General features: G+C 39.8%; 1 protein-coding gene across 1 annotated transcript in view; it reads left to right on the plus strand.

Annotated features, from left to right (window-relative positions):
- LOC120993952 (chymotrypsin-like elastase family member 1) overlaps positions 1–24,434 on the plus strand; it is a 47,623-nt gene that overhangs the window by 12,558 nt on the left and 10,631 nt on the right. The window contains exons 2-7 of the mRNA XM_040422414.1: positions 2,157–2,275; positions 4,532–4,629; positions 13,486–13,586; positions 14,818–14,943; positions 16,123–16,259; positions 22,836–22,981. Coding sequence (XP_040278348.1) covers positions 2,236–2,275; positions 4,532–4,629; positions 13,486–13,586; positions 14,818–14,943; positions 16,123–16,259; positions 22,836–22,981 — 648 coding nt within the window. The 5' untranslated portion in view covers positions 2,157–2,235. The remainder of the gene's footprint in view (positions 1–2,156; positions 2,276–4,531; positions 4,630–13,485; positions 13,587–14,817; positions 14,944–16,122; positions 16,260–22,835; positions 22,982–24,434) is intronic.

Consider the following 24,434-nt stretch of genomic DNA (forward strand, 5'->3'; position numbering starts at 1 on the left):
TCTGTAAAGGGGATGGGCCACTGTGCAGGTCATTGATAAGGGAGTGGGCTCTGTGAAGATCACTGTTAAGGGGGTGGGCCACTGTGAAGGTCGCTGTTAAGAGGGTGGGCCACTGTGGAGTTCACTTTTAATAGGCAGGTCATTGTGTAGGTCAGTGTAAGGGGGCTGAGCACTGTGGAGGTCACAGTTAAGGGGCAGAGTTCTGTGGAGATCACTTTTAAGTCGGTGGGCCATTGTGGAGGTCACTGTTAAGGGGGTGACGTACTTTGGAGGTCACTGTTAAGGGGGCGAGCTGCTGTGGATGTCATTGTTATGGGGCGGTCCTCTGTGAATGTTACGCTTAAGGGGGTGAGCTGCTGTGGAGGTCAATTTTAAGGGGCAGGATGCTGTAGAGGGTCAGTGTTAAGGGGACGAGCTGCTGTGGAGAACACTGTTATGGGGACATGGGGCTGTGAAGGTCACAGTTAACGTCTCCCAGCATATTTATGTAGGGAGCTAAAAGGAGAAAGACTGTCCCTCTCTCACTTGCAAGCTGGGTAGATATAGTCAATATACAGTGGATATAAAAACTCTACACACCCCTGTTAAAATGTCAGGTTTCTGTAATGTAAAAAAAATGACAAAGATAAATCATTTCAGAACTTTTTCCACGTTTAATGTGACCTATAAACTGTACCACCCAATTGAAAAACAAACTGAAATCTTTTAGGTGGATGGAAGAAAACAAAAAAAAAAAATTATAATGTGGTTGCATAAGTGTGCACACCCTCTTATAACTGGCGATGTAGCTGTGTTCAGCATTAAGCAATCACATTTAAAATCATACAGCATACACCTGTCATCATTTAAAGTGCCTCTGATTAACTCCAAATAAAGTTCAGCTGCTGTAGTTGGTCTTTCCTGAAATTTTCTTAGTCGCATCCCACAGCAAAAGCAATGGTCCACAGAGAGCTTCCAAAACATCAGAGGGATCTCATTGTTAAAAGGTATCAGTCAGGAGAAGGGTACAAAAGAATTTCCAAGGCATTAGATATACCATGAAACACAGTGAAGACAGTCATCATCAAGTGGAGATGATATGGCACAACAGTGAGATTACCAAGAACTGAACTTCCCCCCAAAATTTATGAAAAGACGAGAAGAAAACTGGTCTGGGAGGCTACCAAGAGGCCTACAGCAACATTAAAGGAGCTGCAGGAATATCTGGTACTGGCTGTGTGGTACATGTGACAACAATCTCCCGTATTCTTCATATGTCTGGGCTATGGGGTAGAGTGCCAAGACGAAAGCGTTTTCTTAAGAAGAAAACATCCAAGCCAGGCTACATTTTGCAAAAATACATCTGAAGTCTCCCAAATGCGTGTGGGAAAAGGTGTTCTGGTCTGATGAAACCAAGGTTGAACTTTTTGGCCATAATTCCAAAAGATATATTTGGCGCAAAAACAACACTGCACATCACCAAAAGAACACCATACCCACAGTGAAGCCTGGTGGTGGCAGCATCATGCTTTGGGGCTGTTTTTCTTCAGCTAGAACTGGGGCCTTAGTTAAGCTAGAGGGAATTATGAACAGTTCCAAATTCCAGTCAATATTGGCACAATAGCGTTTTCTTAGCTGGAAAAATGGTGAGTGTTGCTTGAAGAAAACCAACTACTCTTCTACACTAGGTTAGCCCAGTGTAGACAAAGGAGGAAAAATAAAATAAAAATAAATGAAAAGCTACTCCGCTAAGGAAGCGGCTACCATCTGTCCTCTGTCAAAAACACACTGTGGTTAGGGATGGTGCACTTCTTATAGACAGTTTAATTAATAATTGTTTAAATTACGTAATTAAAAATTCCATCTGTCCTATCAGTTCACAGGGGCAGAAATACCTCATTATTGCTGCTGGTTAGGGCGTAAGGGATACACTAGTCTATTGTTCTTATTAAATATTTTAGAAAGGGTACCATTTAAGTTATGGACTTTATACTGTGATGGTAAGGCCATGTGCGAACAGGAAAGGCTGAGAAATATTTAAAGGGGAAATACGAAGCAAATACCAGACTTTGGGTAAATCCCGTCATCTTCTCTTATTTCCAGCTAATTACTATATGTTTTTTGCCCTTGGGGGGAACCAGTTTTACTTGCATTACCTGAAAATATTTTTTGTGTAGGTCAGCATGTCTAAAATGGTATATAAGGAGACACTGTCGATAGGTTAGCACAGAAGATTTCTAAGAGAATCATCTCACAATGCTCAGGCTTCTTGTACTGGCTGCTCTTGTCATTTTGGGTAAGTTATCCTATATTTTACACTATGATATTTGTACTCAGAGGAACAATTTTATTGATTTTATTTTGCAATAAAAAGTAATAATGATGGTAAAATATGCTAATTTCCAATTAGGCCAAGTTCACACTTCAGTTATTTGGTCAGTTATTATCAGTGACTGTGAGCTAAAACCAGCAGTGAAGCCTACTCAGAGATAATTTATAATGTAAACATTTCCTCATGTTCTGGGTTTTTGATACACATCTGATTTTGGCTCACAATAAAAGTGGGTTCCCATATGCGTTCCCAATTCCGTCATACTGTTCCGTTATAACAGGGTTATAACGGAATATAACAGAATTTAAGGATGGAATGCAAAACGGAACCCTTTAGAGGCATTCAGTTTCGGTCCGTCCTAATGCATTTCTATGGGCACAAATAAAGGTTCCATTTTGTTACCTTATGTATGACGGAAAAAAAAAGTCCTGTTGACAATTGGCTACATATTTTTAAGACAAAAGGTAATTATAAATGGCAGCGCAGATTCTTTTACAAGACATCTTAACTAGTAGCACACAGAGGTACAAGGTCCATGGTGCAGATTTTTCATAAAGATATGCCACTTTTGTGGTCTGAAAAAGTCGCAAGCTTCAAGTTTGCAACTTTTTCAATGGTACTTGTGCAAAAAAAATGCCGCAAATGCCGTTTCTTTGCTGGCCTTATCACTTTCCTAAAAAAGGGATGTGGTGAGGGCGGTGGCCCCCACCAAATTTATCAATTTCTGTGCCTAGTTATTTTAGCCAGGGTAGGCCGCTGAGGTATTATAAATCTACCCCCATGTGTTCTTGTAATTGGTTCTACATTGGTAAGATTATCCAGTCAATGCAAAAGAATTTTAGCGAACATGTTCCCTAAAATTTGCAGTCCACTGCCTGTTGTCAGGCAAGATCCGTCCCTGGTAACAGAGGCTCAAAAGAGGGTTCACGGGAAATGGAGGCAGGTCAGACCTGATTGTGCTCTTGAGCTTGACTATACACTACTTCTGAAGTGCAGATAAGCTCCTGTGTGTCTTTAAGTCTGATCTCTCCATCCTTAGCAGCTTTCTGTGCTCCCTAGAAGAAAATGAAAACATAGTAGGAAGTAATGTAAGTGAGCCCACTGCAAACAGTACTGGCAGATTCAACAGAAGGAGGCACCAAATGCTTCTGATTTAAATATATCTAGCTATGCAGCTGAAACATGGAATAATATGGCTAAAAAAGACTTTACACAAAAACATTTATACATGGGGTGATACAAGAGTTTTTGAGATTTGGTATTTTAGTAGGAAAAACTTCAGATTTATTGCTTATCTTAATGATGTCCAGTATCACTCCATGTAAAAAGGTATCTAAGGTTAGATTCTTATCAGAGTTGGAGGCTCTGTTCAGGCCTTGTTTCATCACAAATTCTGTTAAAAACGCAGGACAAAATAGCCCATTCATCAAAGAGTCCAGTTGTGTTAATGGCCACAGGTTCTTAGACTGGCCTTAATTTGGTGTACCATATTTGGTCAATTTACTTAGAACAATCCCCTGTATGACATCTGGGTGTCATAAATTCAAAGAATAAAGTGCTCTAGATCCATACACGACTCCTTTGATTTGAAGTGAAGTTCGGCTGATGAACCATAATATGAGAAGAGGAACTTAGTTATTTTGTTTTTAGGTTAACAGTAGAGAAAATACATTACACCAAATTAGTACTGCTCTACATACCTGTGGCCATAAAACAAGAGTGGATTTGACCTTTGATGACTGGGAAAAACAATAACTTCACTGAAGGGTTATCAAGAGTGAAAATTCCAGTTCATCAAGTGATATCCCAGTATATTCAGTCTTTCCCATTGACTGGTTAGTTATTGATGACCAGTCGATATTGGTAGAAGGATCCTGATATGGTTGTTTGGATAATTGTTTGGATATATCTTGTTGATATTAAAGGGTGTTTGATTTTAAAAGGGTCTTTTTTGAGTATCTAAGTTTGCTTTATTCTCAAAATTGTATTAAAACTGATCTAAATATTGATAATCATAACTAATCTTAACTGAATGTACATTGCAAATTAAGGAAAATCATAATCAATAATACGTGTACTTGCATGTATTAGTTACATCATATTTCTCTACAAATAAATTAAAAACACATGCAATTCACAGTTATTAGTGACTAAGTACTTACTGCAAATCATTTTTTCAATGTCTGCACTTTTTCAATTTCTGTATCATTCTGCCCATAGGACAATGTAATAATGAAGGCATCAGCTATTTTGAACAGCTGCCAAGTGGGCGTGTGGTAGGAGGATCTAATGCAGCTAAGAATGCCTGGCCCTGGCAGGTCAGTATTCACATTTATATATGCACATTTATGTCAGTTCCCTGATAATCTAATGGAAGTTTAGTTGCTTCTAATTTATTACCATTCTCATTTGTAGTAATGAATACCAGTTCTCACACTGATTTTCTGGTGAGCTTATGCATATACAGAGGAGCCTATCAGTAAAGGCTGAGCTAAAGAGTTAAGTATTGGGAGGGTCAAAGGCTTAGAATCAGCAACTTCCTTTCTAAGAAATGAGGTGGGAATCCTATCAGAAAGTCTGATAGTGATTGTGTAGTTGCAAGACAAGTAAGTGAATCCTTTAGAATTAGCTGGATTTCTGCATTGATTACTAATATATTCTGATAGAATCTAGTTATCTAAAATAAATTATATACAAACACAATGTAACCAAACTTATAACACACAAACAGGTGTCCCAGGCATACCTTTTACTAAGCACGTTCAGTAAACATTCATAATGCATATTTAGAAAGTAAGTGAACCCTTGAATTTAAAGGAAATCTGTCACCACCTCTATAGTAATCCAAGTTAAGTGTCAGATGTGCTCTAGCTTCCTGACTCCAAAGCTTTTTCCTCCATTCCGAATGGTGCCTGCATTTTTTATATGCAAATGATTGTCACCGTTGCACTTCATTGCACGAAGAGCTCTGCTCCTGATCACAGCTAGCCCTACCCTTCCAGCTGGCTCTGTAATCTCACCTGGCCCTGTGTTCTCAAGCGTGCACCAGCGCTTGAAAATCAGTGCATGCACAGCATAGCCCCAATGCTTGCCAGGGCTGAAGTCATCTATACTAATCAGCCCTGGCAAGCAGGGATGTCCTGTGCAAGAGTTGCTTCCCTTAGTACCTGGGAGAGGGGAAAGTGTTGTACTGTAATTCAGAGACCAGAGCACATTTGACACTTCACTTCAATTACTATGGAGGTATGTGATGACATAATGTATTTCCTTTAATAACATGTAATTCCAATTTAGCAGCAATTTAATAACCTGTAGATCGGTCTTTAACAGTCATCATCTCCACCAAGCATTTCTTATTGTTGCAAATAGGATTTCCACCATGATAAAGTTAAATTTTGTACAATTTTTCCTGCAAATGTTTTTCAGTTGATCAATATTTATGGGATGTCTTCTTCTGGGAAGCCCTCTTCAGGTCATGTAACAACATTTTGATAGGGTTAAGGTCAGGGCTTCTTCTTTAATCATTCTTTTGTAAATTTACTTGTGCTTTGAGTAATTCTTACATAGTTACAAGGCAAAAAACACTCTAAACGGTGGAGACCAAATGTGCCACACAATGGAAGAAAATTCTTCCTTACCCCAGCTGGCAATCCAAGAGATCCACAGATTAACATTCTCCCAATCTAGGGAGAGAAGCAACAATCCAAAAATTGCGTTGAGGCATGGTTCACACTAATCAATCTTTCTTCAGAAGAACAGATTTGTTAGTAACCAGGCTTTGTGTGCCTATGATTAATGGATGGATCACCTTTGAAACCAACACTTCCAAGCACATCTCTTTATAGAGGTTGTCCGGTCCCAAAATATATATTTTTTAATGTGCCTAACACCCCTCACCATGCATACATATGCCTCCAATAGCTGTTTTTCATGTCTGTGCTCTTTTCCCCCTGTCTGGGCATCAGACTATCCTGGCAGATCTATTTTACTTTCCTAGTTTCCTGTTTTGTTGAATAGGTAACTTTATTGATGAAGACTGACTGCACTGTAAAGTGATGAGTCACAGGCTGGCCCCGCCCCTCACTGTTTAGTCTGCAGGTGCTACTACCACTACATATGGCCATGTTACTACACCCATACAAGAATCCTGCTAGTCTAATTCTCACTCGGTGTCTAAATCACATCACTGACAGTCCACAGGCTCTTTCCTAACTATCTCCAGTGTGCAATAAACAGCTTAAATCAGCAAGCACATCAAATCCAATATGTATCCAATCTATCATCTACTATACAGCCTGCTATGCCTGATACACAGCCTGCCTGTTGTGTGCGAAACTGCCTGCTAAACTGTGAATCTAATCCCATCTTGTATAATACTGTCTGGTGTGTATGTAAGCTTATCATGTCAGATGTCTGGTGAGCTTCTATATGTAAATCTATTATCTGTGATACATTTTGCTGTTCTTGTATCAAAGATTCTCATGTGTATGATCCTGCCTATTGAGTTGTGTATCTTATCCTATCTTGCATGATCCTGCCTCCTGACATATGTATCTAAAGTCTTATGCACACGATTATATCCGTTTTGCAGTCTGCAATATGCACATCTGCTAAATAAGTATACTGTTCGTGTGTGATCTGCATTTTTTTGCAGCGCCATTAACATCTATGGGTTTGAGGTCTGCAGTTTAAGAACCAATATAGGACATGTTCTATCTTTTGTGGTACTGACATATGCATGACGTCATCCATGTGTTTTCCACATTTGTATGTCAGTCCCACAAAAGAACTGGAGCTGAAGGCTATGGTACTAGAAGAACACATAGATATTGTTGGTGTGGCTAAGACATGGTTGAACTCTTTGCATGACTGGGCTGTTAATATTGGGGTTTACACTATTTAGGAAAGACATGGTCAATAGAAAAGTCTGTGGCGTGTACCTATATGTGAGGAGTGATCTGAAGACAAGTGTGAAAGAGGCAATTGTGGGTGTGGATGGTGAGGATGTTGAAACCTGTAATCTATAGCCCCCCTTACATCACAGAGCAGATAGAAGCTCAACTGTATAACCAAATAGAGCGGGCTGGCACAGTGGTCATAATGGGAGATTTTAACTTTCCAGACATTGACTGGGGTCATGGTTCTGCCTCAACCGCAAAAGGGAGAAGATTCTTCAACTTGCTTCAGGACAACTTTATGGGCTAGTTTAGAGAAGCTCCCACTAGGGGCGATGTTCTGTTGGATCTGGTAATTTCTAATGATGCAGAACCTGTTGGAAATGTTACTGTTCTAGAAACACTTGGTAATAGTGACCACAATATAATTATATTCTCCCTAAACTTTTAGAAGCAAACTCTGTCAGACAGAGCAAAAACACTGAATTTTAAAAAGGCTAATTTCCCTGGGTTGAGGACAGCGTTTCAGGGCATAGACTGGGAGCAGCTACTGCCACATAATAATACTGAGGATAAATGTGAGAGCTTTAAATCCACATTGAGTAATTGCACACAAAAAATGTATTCCTTTAGGTAACAAGTATAAACAGCTAACATTAACCCCCCTCCCCCCCCCCCCATAGCTTATAGCTACTGTAAAAAGGGCAATAAATGACAAAAAAGGGCATCTAAAAATACAAATCTGCGGGGGTCAGCTGTACCCTATGAAGTTTACAAAGGGTTTAATAAAATCTGTAAAAAGGAGATAAAATTTGCAAAAATACAAAACGAAAAGCAGGTGGCAAAAGAGAGCAAAAAATTATTTTAATATATAAATGCTAAAAAACCATGGTCGGAGCAGGTAGGTCCCCTAAATAACGGTAAAGGGGGGTTAGTCACTGAAGATAAGGAAAAGGCAGAGTTACTAAATTGTTTTTTAGCTCTGTATATACAAAAGAAGAGAAAGGAGCTGATATCTGTGGTGCTAGGGCTGTTAGTACATCTAGTAATATACTCAATTGGCCAACTGTAGATATGGTCCAAGCTAAGTTAAATAAGGTAAATGTGAAAAAGGCTCCGAGTCCAGATGGATTACACCCAAGAGTTCTTAAAGAGCTCAGTTCAATCATTGATATGCCCCTGTTTATAATTTTTTAAGATTCTCTAGGTACTGGTACAGTGCCAAGTGATTGGCGCAAGGCAACAGTTTAACTTCTGTTGTGGAAAAAATGTCTGAAGGACTCTTAACCCTTTCGCTACCAGCGCCGTACAAGCAAGACGCCCGCTCACGCTTGCACCGGGTGTCATGGCCGGCAAGTCTCTGCTGTTTCAAACAGGAAAGACCTGCGGCTAATTACTGCAACAATGCCGATCGCGGAAATTAAATGCTTTAGATGCCCTGATCAAGTGAGATCAAGGCTCCTGAATGCGCAAAAACCTGAAATCGGCCAATCGGGACTTCAGTACATGCACTCAATGTTCTGAGTCTCTATGAAGAAATTCAGAGCATTAATGCTGCAATTCTTATTTTGGCCACCAAAATGCAGGCCAACATAAGAAATGAGCAAAATGAAAAGAAATTGTCATTTTAAAAAATTCCTTATAGGTCAAAATTAAAAAACATAATTTATAAGGTCATTTATGAGCATTAAAATGACGATAAAAAAAAAAAATACGGTATATATAAAAGTTTAAATCACCCCCCTTTCCGTATAATAAAAAAAAACAACTAAATAACAATAAATATAAACAACCTGGGTATCACCGCGACCGAAAACGCCCATAATATTAAAATCTAAAAAAAAAAACGGCGAATGGCGTAATGGAAAAAAGCATGCTGTGGTTTTATCTCCGTCCAAAATTCCAGAACACTTGCCAGAATGCCGGATTTTTTCCCATTGAAATGCATTCATTTTGGATCCGGCCTCGAGTGTCCTGGCAAAAACGGATCCGGCATTGCGGTCTGCAGGTACTCAGACCGCAAAAAAAATAAATAATAAAAATGCCGGATCCGTTTTTCCGGATGACACCGGAGAGACGGATTTGTCATTTCAATGCATTTGTTATACGGACCAGGATCCTGATCCGTCTGACAAATGCCATTAGTTTGCATACATTTTGACGGATCCGGCAGGCAGTTCCGGCGACGGAACTGCCTGCCGGAATCCTCTGCCGCAAGTGTGAAAGGACCCTAACCCTTTTAGGACCCTGCCATATTTCACCTTAAAGAGGACCTTTCACCACTCCCGACATGCCTATTTTAATAGCTTCATGCATTCCGCATGTTCTAACAATTCTGGAGCATCTATTCTTATGGCTCTATGTTGTGCCATTCCTTTATTATTTGCACTAGAAGTTATGAATGAATTGCTATCAGCCTTCAGTAAGGGTACAGAGGGGAGGTAACTAGTTGGGGGTGTGTACCTGCACAGTCTGAAAATGGCAGCACTGATTCGATAGAGTCAGTCTGTGCAGGTACACACCCCTAACTGGTTATCTCCCCTATGTACCCTTACTGAAGGCTAATAGCAATTAATTCATAACTTCTAGTGCAAATAATATAGGACTGGCACAACATAGAGCCATAATAATAGATGCTCCGGAATTGTTATTACATGGGGAATGCATGGAGCTATCAAAACAGGAATGTGAGGAGTGGTGAAAGGTCCTCTTTAAAGACCAGGCCATTTTTGGAAATTTTACATGTGTCACTTTCTGTGGTAATAACTTTGGAAGGCTTTTACTTATCCAGGCCATTCTGAGATTTTTTTTTTTTCCGTGACACATTGTACTTCAAGATAGTGGTAAATTTCATTCAATATTTTTCATTTTTTTTTTTTTTAAATCCCAAATTTTGCAACTATCCAAATTTAAATTTCTCTGCTTTTAAAACAGATAGCGATACCTCATATAATAGTTACTTTACATTTCCCATATGTCCCATATGTGAATGCCATTTTATTTTTTGGGGACGTTAGAAGGCTTAGAAGTTTAGAAGCAAATCTTGAAATTTTTCAGAACTTTTCCCACTTTTTAAGGACCAGTTCAGTTATGAAGTCACTGTGGGGCCTACATAATAGAAACCACTCATAAATGGTCCAATTTTAGAAACTACACTCCTCAATGTATTCAAAACTGATTTTACTAACTTTGTTAACCCTTTAGGTGTTCCACAAGAATTAAAGAAAAATGTAGATGAAATTTCAGAATTTCACATTTTTGGCAGATTTTCCATTTCAATCAATTTTTTTCCGATAACAAAGCAAAGGTTAACAGCCAAAAAATATTTATTACCCTGATTCTGTAGTTTACAGAAACACCCTATTTGTGATCGTAAACTGCTGTACGGGCACACAGCAGAGCGCAGAAGGAAAGGAACGCCATATGGTTTTTGGAGGGCAGATTTCACTGGCATAATTTTAAGTTGCCATGTAACATTTAGACCCCCTAATGCACCCCTAGAGTAGAACTCCAAAAAAGTGACCACATTTTGTAAACTACGGGATAAGGTGGCAGTTTTGTTGGTACTATATTAGGGTAGGTATGAATATTTGGTTGCTCTATATTACACTTTTTGTGAGGCAAGTTAACAAAAAAATTGATGTTTTTGCACTTTTTTTTTTACAATGTTCATCTGACAGGTTAGATCATGTGTTATTTTTATAGAGCATGTTGTAACAGACGCGAAAATACCAAATATGATTTTTTTAGTGTCTCCATATTCTGAAAGCCATAGTTTTTTATTTTTTTTGGGGTGACTGTCTTATGTAGGGGCTTGTTTTTTTTATTTTTTATGAGATGACGGATTGATTGGTACTATTTTAGGGTGCATGTGACATTTTGATCGCTTGGTATTACACTTTTTTGATATAAGGTGACCAAAAAATGGATTTTTTGACATTGTTTTTTTATTTTTTACAGTGTTCACCTGAGGGTTCGGTCATGTTATATTTTTATACAGCAGGTTGTTGCGGACGCGGCAATACCTAATATGTATACTGTTTTTTATTTATTTCACTTTTAACACAATAAAAGCATTTTTGAAACAAGAAAAAATCTGGTTTTAGTGTCTCCATAGTTTTTTTAATTTTTTGCCTGATTGTTTTATGTAGGCGCTCATTTTTTGCAGGATGAGGTCACAGTTTAATTGGTACTATTTTGAAGGGCATACACCTTTTTGATCCCTTGGTGTTGCACTTTTTGTGATGTAAGGTGACAAAAAAAATGGTTGTTTTAGCACAGTTTTTATTTTATTTTTTATACAGCGTTCAGGTGAGGGGGATGATCATGTGATATTTTTATAGAGCTGGTCGTTATGGACGTGGGAATGCCAAATATGTCTGTTTTTGTTTTGTTTTTTCATTAGTTTTTTTACAATTCTATGTATTTTATTTTGGGAAAGGGGCTTTTTTTTTTACATGAAACTTTTTTTTTTATTATGAAAAACACTTTTTTACATTTTTTTCAGTCCCCCTCTGGGACTTCAACTTCTGGGGTCTGATCCCCTTTGTAATGCATTGACTGTCAGCTTTTATGCTGACAGGCTGCCGGTGAGACCCAGCCTAAGGGGCTGGATCTCACAGGCTTCTATATACAGAAAGCCCCGATACCTATGGAAGACATCGGGCTTGCCTTGTCTGCCATCGGGTCCCCGTCACTGCAGCGTGGCGAACCGATGGAGATGCGAAGGGCACCCGAACCCTCCGCAAACCCTCTGCATGCTGCAGTCAGCTTTGACCGCTGGCATCTGTGTTTTCATCAATGCCGGCATATGCAGCAGGAATCTGTCTGTTAGTGACTTTCGGGTCCGTGCCGCTGATTAGGTTGGCGCAGCTCCTGCACCCGCCCGTTCAGCCCACTGTACATGTACGGCGCTGGTCCTTAACTCATGTCCACCAGCGCCGTACATGTACGGCGGAGGTCCTCCACAGGTTAAAAGGGTTGTCCCATGAAAAATATTCAAAAGTTTTTAAATCAGCACCTGGATCTGAATACTTTTATAATTACATGTAAATAAAAAAGTAGTATAGACACTGAGTTATTAAAAAAAAAAAGTGTCTGTAGCACCACCTGCAGTTTTTTTTTTTCTTATTTCTTTAATCTGGCTCATTGAGTAGGCCGCACATGCTCAGTTTCATGATTTCAACTACCTCCTAAGCTGTGATAGGGAGAGAAGTGTAGCAAGAAAGACACTCCCCTTGAGCTGTCAGCTTGATATAAATCTAGCAGAGCAATGAATGGGGAGATCTTTGGATCCATGTGAGGTACAGGGCTGGTTCTAGCTTTGTTAGAAAGAGATTGTCATGTCCTGTGTGATGTCTGATTTTCATTTTATACATTAGTCATGGGATAAGCCCTTTAGGATAAGTAAAAGAGGACTGAATCACTCCTTTAAAGGGAACCTGTCATAATGAAAATGGGAAATAATCAGCAGGCAGCATATTATAGAGCAGGAGGAGTTAAACAGACATACTGTATACAGTTTTATGGGAAAAGATTTAAATAAGTTATATTTTTAAAGTCTTGTTCATTCTGGGCTTGGAAGTTAAGTAGGAAGTTCTACTATGACCGTGTATACAAAGATAGCTGTCAATCACTGAAAGGACCGCCTCCCTGACTTTAAAGCCTAGAATAAGAAGGAATTTAAATGAATGAATACACAAGTTACCGTATACTGAATCTTTTCCTATAAAACCACATATCAACCTTCTCCTCTTCCTTTGCTCTATAACCTGCTGTCTTCAGCTCCGACAACATGACAGGTTCCCTTTAAGAACATAACATCTGATCATTTAGGTGTCTAATAAAATGCATAAAACCTCTTCTGGTTAGGAAAAAGGTGCCACATTTGATTACAAAATAATGATCTTTCACATTGGATTTAAAGGTCTCTCATCAGGGACATTTCTATTATATTGATAGGATGTGCTATAAATGTCAGAGAGGTGCAGGTCCCACCTCTGAGGCCTGCTCCTATCTCAAGAACAGGGTCCTGAAGTGAACGGAGTGCACACTGCCCATGCATGGTGTCCTCTGCTATGGGTCTTCAAAAATAACCGAGTAAGCGTGGCTGTTTTTGGAAGCTCCATAGCATGTATGAAGGTTGGATGCTCTCCATTCAATTCAGGGAGGGACCCCATTATGGAGATAGGAAATATCCCAGAGTGGAATACTTCTTTAAGAAAAGTGTCATTAACAATTATGTATTTAATAATATTTTTTATTATTGACTCCCTTCAGGTTTCTATTCAATATCTGTCTGGTGGTTACTGGTACCACAACTGTGGAGGAACCCTCATTCGTCCTAACCGTGTGCTGACTGCTGCTCATTGCATGGACATGTAATCATAACTTTTATATTCTCCTCACATTATATTAATGTCATGTATTGAAATACATTTTAGATTAGGAATGGCCACAGCCGAACCCATCAAACATGCAGTATGCTGGATCCTGATTAATGGCTAATCAGGAACAAAGCTTTAAAAATGGTGTAAAGATAACAGAACGTCCTTGTGCAAACTGAAAAACTATTGCCCATTTTATAGATGAATAGTTTCAGCACCCAGTCACATATGGCAGACAGCTGGTTATCCGCCATCACAAACTGCATGTATGTTACCAGGGTTTTTGGATGCTTACACACATGAATTTGTTTCCGGACTTTCTCTTACCACTAAAACAATGCCAGAAAAAGGGCATGCGATTTTCTTGGCATCTACGGTTTTTGCTGCCTTTTTGTGGTGTTCTTTTAGAGGCTTTTTTTTTTTCTAAATGGCTGTGTGAACTGTTTGTCAAAAATGCAAAAGCGCAGAAAAACGTCAGCAAAAAAAAATGTGTGGCCCCAGCCTTCGGGCTCATGCACATGGCCGTTGCCCGGCCCGCAAACAGCAGGTCCGCAATTTCCGGGCACCGGCTGTGTGCACTCACGGATGTGGACCCATTTACTTGAATAGGTCCACAATCCGGAAGGTCAGTTCGGAATGGAGGCGCTGAACCCCACGGAAGCACTATGGAGTGCTTCTGTGGGGTTTCGCTCGTGGTTCAGAATTGCAAAAATATAGAACATCTTCTATTTTTTAGCGGTGCGGATGGATCACAGACCCATTCAAGTTGAAGCTTTTGCATGTTGCAAATTATAAGGAACCTTTGCTTTGAAAATGACTAAATTTAAACCTACAATTAGAGATGAGTGAATTTCATATTTTGAAATTCCTTCACTCTTCGTTTACTGGTAAAAGATGAGTTGCGTTACGGACCATAACGCAATTCTATGACGGAATGCTTTACGGAATGCCTTTAGAGGCATTCTGTTATTCATTCCGTCATAATAGAAGTATATGGCCTCCATAACAGATCTGTCCCGTTTCCGTTATGCGGGGGAGTCCTATTATCTCTACCTGTAAAGGCATTCCATTATGCATTCCGTCATAGAATTGCGTTATGGTCCATGGTAACCAAATCCATAACGCAATTCACCTCTTACCAATAAGCAAATCTCAAACGAATTTCATAACCGGAAATGCACTCATCTCTACCCACAATCTCTAACTTTTAATTCGTTCCTAACAGACCTGGTACCTACCGAGTGGACCTTGGAGAATACAATCTTGCTTCTTACGAAGGCTCTGAACAGTTCATTGCCGTCTCATCCTACAAGAAACACTCTTTGTGGAACCCCAGCAATATTGCTAACGGGTAAGATACTCACTAACATGTAAAAAGATTTCATAAGAAAAGGAAAGTACATGCCAAAAAACATAACAGTTCACAATACTATATTACCTACAATCAAATCAGAGACACTAACTGGACATTTTATAAAGCTTTGTCAGCTGTCTCATTACTAGTGATGAGCGGCAGGGGTCATATTCGAATTCGCGATATTTCGCTAATATTTTGTAGAATATTCGTCGAATATTCGCAAATTCAAATATTCGTTATATTCTACGATTTCTTTTACTCTGAAAATCTGCAAGGTAATGATCGTGTAATATGTAAATTTTCGTGATGCGAATTTTCGTAATACGAATTTTTATTTAGAATTTTTCAACTTACAACTATTGGACAAAGAAGATTATAGCACTATAGTAGCTAAATTGTTCTATATTCATTTTTTTTTGAATATTTGCTATATTGCTATAACTTCTTTTTTTCGAATATTCGTAATATTCTAAAACAAGAATATATAGCAATATAGCGAATATTCAAAAAAAACGAATATAGAACAATTTAGCTACTATAGTGCTATAATCTTTTTTTTTTTAGTTGTAATTTTTTTCCAATCTGAACTTCAGATGAGAAAAAAATTACAACTATTAGACAAAGAAGATTATAGCACTATATTAGCTAAATTGCTCTCTATTCGTTTTTTTCGAATATTCGCTATATTACTATATATTCTTGTTTTAGAATATTACGAATATTCGAAAAAACTAAGTTATAGCAATAAAGCGAATATTCGAAAAAAAAAACCGAATATAGAGCAATTTAGCTAATATAGTGCTATAATCTTCTTTGTGTAATAGCTGTAAGTTGAAAAATTTGCATTATGAAAATTCGCAAACAACACTACTCCTAAAGTCAAATATACTGCAGCCTTCTCATTGGCACACAAGCTAGAAGCAGGGAGGGATCATGTGTACTGATTAAAAAAAAAATTGAATATTCAAAATTATGAATATATATCACTATATTCGAAATATTCGCGAATTTTCAAAGTACCTATATTCGCGATAAAAATTTGAAATTCAAATATTCGTGATCAACACTACTCATTACATAAGAAGCTATTTTACCTCTAGTACTGTAATACCATTAAGACTTTCAAATATTTGAATGATGTCCATGAATACATTGCTATCATTTTCCATACAGATATGATATTGCTATCCTGTGGCTGGCCTCCAGTGCTACCCTGAACAGTGCTGTGAAATTGGCCACTCTGCCAACAAGTGGATACACCCTGCCCAACAACTACAACTGTATTATTGCCGGATGGGGGAGAGTCAGCAGTAAGTTTTTATTGTACTTTAAAATACAGTGGGGCAGATATATTAAGGGGGTTATCCAATGATTAATGTAAAAAATAGAAATCAGACATCATATAGTACATGGCAAACAAACCTTAAACCATCTCTGTACCTTACATGGATCCTGAGATCTCCCCATTCATTGCTCTGCTAGATTTATATTAAAGGGATTCTGTCACCAGTTTTTTACCCCCCCCCCATTTAAAAATATGGTTATGTTCATGGAGCTCTAGCGATTCCTAATGTGGTCTTATAACCGAAATCTGTAGGCTTATTTTGTCTAAAAAACGTTATAACTAACCTGTCATTCATCTCACAAATGTGCCCAAGGGGATGCTCATGTCTTCCAGATGCCGCCTGCACCCGCCGCCGTTCGTGCCCAGCTCCTCCTTTGCTGTCATCAGCGCCGCCTCAGAATCCTTTGCTATGCCTCCGGCTCTCCCTCACTCCCCCCCCCTTCTTCTCTAACATCCCGCGCGTGCGCACAGGCCTGTGCCTGATGCGCCCGTGCGGACTTCTCCGTTCGGCTTCATGGAGCGAAGTGCGCATGCGCCGGCACTTCGCTCAACCTCCTCAACCTCCCGATGACCTGAACACTGGCGCCAGCCTGTCAGAGGCCTGTGCGCACGCGCGGGATGTTAGAGAAGAAGGAGGGGGGAGTGAGGGAGAGCCGGAGGCGTAGCAAAGGATTCTGAGGCGGCGCTGATGACAGCAAAGGAGGAGCTGGGCACGAACGGCGGCGGGTGCGGGCGGCATCTGGAAGACATGAGCATCCCCTTGGGCACATTTGTGAGATGAATGACAGGTTAGTTATAACGTTTTTTAGACAAAATGAGCCTACAGATTTCGGTTATAAGACCACATTAGGAATCGCTAGAGCTCCATGAACATAACCATATTTTTAAATGGGGGGGGGTAAAAAACTGGTGACAGAATCCCTTTAAGTTGGCATCTCAAGGGGAGTGGCTTTTCTGCTGCAGCTCAGGAGGCGTGTCTCAGCTCTCCCTATCACAGCTCAGGAGGCAGTTGAAGGATGAAACTGAGCATGTGCAACCATCTTAGGGAGCCGGACAAAGAAATAAGAAACACAAGATATAGCAGATGACGCTATACAATTACATTTTACTGAAACACTCAGTGGCTATACTAAATTTTTAATTAGATGTAATTACAAAAGTATTCAGATCTGGGTGCTGGTTTGAAAACTGTAGAATATTTTTTGTGGGACAGCCCCTTTAAAGGGTTTTCCAAGTATTATAGTTTATAAGGCTGAAAAAAGACATCTGTTTATCTAGTTGAGCCTGTTATCCTGCAAGTTGATCCAGACGAAGGCAAAAAATAAAACCCCTGTGAGGTAGAAGGCAATTTTTATTCATTTTAGGGGAAGAAATTCCTTCCCAACTCCAATCAGGCATTCAGAATAACTGCCTGGATCAATAACCTCTCCATAAATCTAATAACTATAACCTATAATATTATTACTTCCCAGAAATATATCCAGAACTCTTTTAGTGAATTCACCATCGCCACCTCCTCCTAGTATGTACTGGTAACTTGTATTATTCCTTCCCATGTGCATAACCTCACATTTGTCATTGTTAAACCTCATCTGCCACTTCTCTGCCCAAGACTCCAATCTATCCAGATTCCTCTGTATCAGTATACTGTCCTCTTCTGTGTCAATTACTTTACACAGTTTTGTGTCTTCTGCAAAAATGTATATTTTACTGTGCAAGCCTTCTACAAGATCATTAAAAAATATATTGAACGGAATAGGGCCAATACTGACCCCCACTAGTGACAGTGACCTAATCTGAGTGTGTACCGTTAATAACCACCCTCTGTTTTCTTTCACTGATCCGGTTACTTACCCACATACAGACATTTTCTCCCATTCCAAGGCTTCTCATTCTATGTACTAACCTTTTATGTGGTACCATATCAAATGCTTTGGAAAAGTCAAGATATACGACAGCCATTGACTCACCCGGGTCCAGACTAGAACTTACCTCCTCATAGAAACTGAATAAATTAGTTTGACATGACCGATCCCTCATGAAGCCATGCTTATATGGCGTTATTCGCTTATTTTCAATGAGATACTCCAAGATAGCATTTCTTAGAAAACCTTCAAACAGTTTACCTATGACAAATGTTAAACTCACTGGATGACACATGGCTACATACATCAGCAATAACCCCACCCAGTGTACAAAGGTGTCTCTCCGTGCCCAGTGTTATACAGCACTAAAGAGTATTCCAACACAGCAACTGTAAAGTAAAAACGCTGTGCCATTGTGATATTGCCCTTAATGGTAATGACTATATGTATGGATGCAAAAAATCCTATGATTCAATCATATGCAATGGGCGCCTCCCCCCAGGGCCCTCCTATAACGCGCCCCAGGTGTAAAAAATGCTGAGTGGTATGTTGCGGCCTAAAATGTCTCTTTATGTGTATCATGGTGCCCCTACCTAGATACGGCTGGACCCCAGGCTTTGGCTCCGAATCAATAAATAGGGGGAATAATTGAGTGATATGAAGAAATAACTTGAGTCCAGACCTTGAAATGAAGTTCAATGGCAGCTTTACTTTAATAAACGTTTCTCCAAACAGTTTCAGGCTTTGTCTTAGTTCCAGCAGGCTTTAGCATTAAACTGGCAGGCAAACTCAACTCTGTTATATCTCTCTCTCACTCTGCTGTACTGACAAGCTAACTTGGTGTATTTGTTTCCTCTTTATGCTGCACTTCACTCTTGTAGTCGGACTTAGGTTCAGCCAAAAAGTAGGTTAGAATCCTGGCAGCTCCAACATAGAGTCTCAACCAGCACAAACCAGAACTGCCTTATCTCTTTCTGGTAGCAAGCAGGACTGGCCCACTACTGCCCAAAGGGGGGAGAATGGAATGGTAAGTTCCATTCTCTCTAAGGATAGCTCTGCCATTTACGCTGCCACTTGCTGGTGAACCAGGCACATTATATGTAATAAACAGTTGCATAACAAGATTATGAATGTACATTGTGGAGGACCTGAAAAGACATACATAAGATGACATATTAGCCCATTAGAGATAGTAGCAGGGTGCAGTAGTGGTAACACCACTCTGGGGTGTTACACATGTTATTCAGAAGAACAGCCTGTATCTACAGACAATCTGTGCATTAAACTAGGCATGGACTCGCGGGGCAGGCATGTAATATTACCACTTTACAAATCTTTGGAGCGGCCTTATCTGGAATATGCAGTTCAGTTCTGGGCACCAGTTCATAGAAAGGATGCCCTATAGCTGGAGTAAGTAACAAGGAGAGCGACTAAGGGTAATTTCACAATAGCGTTATTCTTTTCCGGCATTAAGTTCCGTCCTAGGGGCTCAATACTGGAAAAGAACTGATCAGTTTTATCCTAATGCATTCTGAATGGAGAGCAATCCGTTCAGGATGCATCAGGATATCTTCAGTCTTTTTGACTTTTCAGGACGGAGATAATACCGCAGCATGCTGCGGTTTTATCTCTGTCCAAAATTCCGGAACACTTGCCGGAAAGCTGGATCCTGCATTTTTTCCTATTGACATGCATTAATGCCAGATCCGGCCCCGAGTGTTCCGGCAAAACAGATCTGGCATTGCGGTCTGCGCATGCTCAGACCGCAAAAAATGTGAAAAAAATAAATCTGTTTTTCCGGATGACACCGGAGAGACGGATCCGGCATTTCAATGCATTTGTCATACGGATCAGGATCCTGATCCGTATGACAAATGCCATCAGTTTGCATGTGTTTTGACGGAACTGCCTGCCGAAATCCTCTGCCGCAATTGTGAAAGTACCCTAAACTGATAAGGGGTATGGAGGGTCTTAGTTATGAAGAAAGATTAAAAGAATTCAATTTATTTACTCTTAGGAAGAGACATCTAAGGGGGGACATGATTACCCTATACAAATATATAAATTGGCCATCCAGAAAATATGGTAAAATATTGTCCCATGTAAAATCTCCTGAAAAGACAAGGGGGCACTGCCTCAAACTGGAGAAGAAAAAGTTTCTTTACTGTAAGAACTGTGAATCTGTGGAATATATTATCTCCAGACGTGGTCACAGCAGGAACAGTGGACAGTTTTAAAAAGGGTTTAGATGAATTCTTAAAAATAAATTACATTAATGTTTATGAAATTGTGTAGAAAGTGTCACTTTCTTCTGGGATTCACTCCCTCACCTATCCCTTGATTGAATTTGATGGACTTATGTCTTTTTTCAACCGTATTAACTATGTAACCTCCGTGCCAACTTCCTTCAAAAACTGTGTGCAAGTCTACCTAGAAAAAATAATGCTGTTTAGAAGGCAAAGGACAGTCACACCACATATTGATTATGTATATATATATATATATATATATACCGTATATACTCGAGTATAAGCCGACCCGAATATAAGCCGAGGCCCCTAATTTTACCCCCAAAAAATGGGAAAAATTATTGACTCGAGTATAAGACTAGGGTGGGAAATGCAGCTATAATGCAGAGTGTATGTGTATATGATGCACACACTCTACATTATATACACACATCTGCAAGAGGGTGACTCAGATTGATGGGAGTCTGACTCTGACTCCCTGTATTTAATGCAGAGTGTGTGCATTATATACACACACACTCTGCATTAAATACAGGGAGTCAGACTCCCATCAACTGGGCATTTATTTTAATTTTTTTTATATTTATCAGGTTGTTTATTTTTATTTTTTTGTTCCCCCCCTCCTTACTTCATACTTGGCCAGGGAGGGGGGAACGTCCAGGGGGAGGGGGGCTGTCCAGGGGGAGGGGAGGCTGTGCAGGGGGCGGTACTTACTGCCGGTGTAAATCTCGCGGCCCGCGTGTCTCGCGAGATTTACACTGGGAGCTTAACAGAGGTGCCGCGCGGACGTGCTGGGAGCTGACTGGAGCAGCTGTAAAGGTAAGTAACAGCTTCTCCGGCCCCCAACATGTCATGGTCTGTATTATGGCAATGTAAGTTGCCATAATACAGACCTAGACTCGAGTATAAGACGAGGGGGCTTTTTGAGCACAAAAATATGTGCCAAAAAACTCGTCTTATACTCGAGTATATACGGTATATATATATATATATATATAGATATATATCAAAAATAGGCAGCACTCCAGGAAATAAATGAATAAACAATCACCTTTTATTCACCCAAGTGGGCAGCGCAACATTTCGGCTCAGCACTAGATCCTTTCTCAAGCAATAGTGAGGACATAGTGCAACATAATTTATAACCAACATAATTATACCAGATCAATAAACAATTAATACACAAACCTTCACAAATAATGAATACATCTTTCACAAAATCATAAATTAAAGCATCCAAGTAACTATGTGATAGTGATAAGTAATATCCAACAATTAACATAGTTATATTCATAATATCCAGTGTTGCAATATACAAAATTCATAAATTATTAATAATTACCAAATAGAGTTCATATGTATAAAGTGCATAGTGCAATTAGTGAATTCATCATACTTGGATACATACAGCTGGGGAAGAGGGAGGAGGGGAGAGGCGATACAATATCTCATTAATCCAGGGTCATGGCGTCCGGCAAATTCCACATGTCGGGCTCAGTGTGTCCAGGGTCAAAGTGCGCATGCCCATTATAACGTACGTATCCACATCGGCAGCACAGAGGAAGACGTAACTGCTGACATGTGCATAGCACAACTGAGGCAACATCAGCCATCTTTATAAAGGGAAAATGCCCTACAGCCCTATTCACTCTATTCAAAAGAGTGTCAAATACAAATACAAATTTTTGATATTTTTGTATTGAAAGGACTGCTTATCCTTTGGGCCGTGCACCCTTCCACTGATTGAATCCTCTGTGCTGCCTTATTTTTCTATATCTATATATATATATATATATATATAAATTGTAGGAAGGCGTAAGGGTCCGTCGTTGACGGAAGGTATGTGTCACCGAGGTTCCTGGCCTTGGTGAAGTAAGAGCCGGTATTTTCAGGTGTCAGCGGCAGCTAATGCTGATTGACACTTTGCTATTTTAGTATGGCTGTATAGCTGATCCGGGATGGCTCTTACTGGGAGTAGCCAAAGTGATGGGTGGGTGACTACTCCCCACGTTCCAGGCCGAGTTTGGGCCTGGATTAAGGCCTGCTACCTTGTTGCTGTGAAAGCAGGTGGATTTGTCTTTGTCCAAGGACTTCTTCTTTGCCGCATGGTATAAACGAACACCAGAATCACAAGGTGACTCTTTTCCTTGAAGCAGACTTTTTGTTTTGTAATTTACTTCATGTGTGAATAAACACTGAATGGTTTATTTCAAAAGACTTTGTTGTTGCCTCTATACTGCGTCTGAATACCAGAGCGAATCCCTACAATATACATATATATATATATATATATATATATATATATATATGAGAAGGGAGTTGTTATATGTATGTACAGTAGTATGTGTAGTATGCACCTAAATATAACTTAACTACAAGAATTGCATTTAATTGCTATGATATTAAGATACTATTGTTTCTGCACAGCCACTGGACCTTTTCCTGCTATTCTCCAGCAAGTCACTCTGCCTGTAGTTGCCTACCCAACTTGCTCTCTCAGCTCCTGGTGGGGTTCCACTGTCAAGTCCAGCATGATCTGTGCTGGTGGAGATGGAGTCAAGTCTGTTTGCTTTGTAAGTTGCATCTTTCAATGCTCTCCTTGAATGTAGAACTGCATACAATAGTCATGGTTATTCAATGCAAGTGTTTCCAAGATTCATCAACATTCATTTTAAATCACTTGGATATTAAGTGGGCTACATGAACAAAATATACTTCAAAAATATACATACTATGTTTATGCTGCACACTGGAACGCAGGAGGAGGCGTTGGGTGGAGAAAATGGGAGTGGTGGCTGAGGCAATGAGATTGCTTTGGTGGCTAATCCCTGCTCCAGCTCTCTCCCGGGCCACGCATGCAGTGAATATAGGGGCAAGACCTGGACTTTTGGGGTCTCCTGCCTGGTGATGGCTGGGGTACCCTTGATATTAAGAAATGAGCAGTGAGGTGGAAGGCAGGAAAATGTGAGGCTGATGATAATGATTGGTTATAGAAACCAATGACTGGGCTGGCTTTATTATAGCAAAATAAATTTACTGAATAGATTATAGGAGTTAGAGTGCAAATACATGCAGTAGGCACTGCCCTGAAGTATTTCACAGAGTATGCTTTTCCCAAAATTGCGGTGTATAGGAGGTGGCTATGATGGTGGTCGTCCCTGAGTCTCTCTCTAAATATACCAGCAATCTTCCCAAATGACCAAAGCCATGCAATTCCTCAATATTTCTTTGAAATGTACAGTCACAGGTGGCAGTCTTAGATCTGATGGCCATTCTGTCTCAGTAGTGTGACGGGCGCCAGAAGCAATAAACCCAGACCACAGGCAGTAGTCTAAAGCCATATGCATGCATTACCTTTACTGACTAGGTCCAAGCACAGCCCACATGGTCCTAAACCATCTGCAATAATTCAATGCTTCTTTCTGTCAGAGGTAGTTCCCAGAAAATGTGCTTTTCTGGCAGCTTTCACTCACAGGAATGGTGTTTTCCTGGAGAAGGATCTGTCTTGGCCTACTTGGCAGCAACACACACCAAGCATGTCCCCTCTCTTGCTTGCTTACTAGCAGAGACCACTAACCAGGGTAAAATGGGACCAGGGCACTATCCAGTAACTGTAAGAACTGCCAGCTAACTTTTTCCTTCCCATCCATAGCCTTTTTGGGTTACATAGTACATAGATCAGAATCAGTATCACAATAAAATCCTAAAAATTCTAACAATGAACATAGTATTAACTCTTTATAAAGTTAACTTGGTATTAACCTTTTAGCAGTTAACCAGCATATCACTGCATATATAGTGGCGTACCTTCAATAGAGGCAGACTACGCAACTGCTATGGGACCCAGGGGGAGGGTGAAAGTGCTGCATTTTCATGAAGCTGCCACTAGGGGGAGCTCAGTGCAAAGAGATTATTACAGTAACTGTATACATTCCTATGCTCTGATATTCCCCTAGTGGTGGATACAAGCAGTTAGCTTTGTAATATATTTTGCAAAGGGAAGCAGTGATTCACAGCTGTATGGTG

The sequence above is a fragment of the Bufo bufo genome, chromosome 3 (assembly GCF_905171765.1).
Source record: "Bufo bufo chromosome 3, aBufBuf1.1, whole genome shotgun sequence".
Taxonomy (NCBI): domain Eukaryota; kingdom Metazoa; phylum Chordata; class Amphibia; order Anura; family Bufonidae; genus Bufo; species Bufo bufo.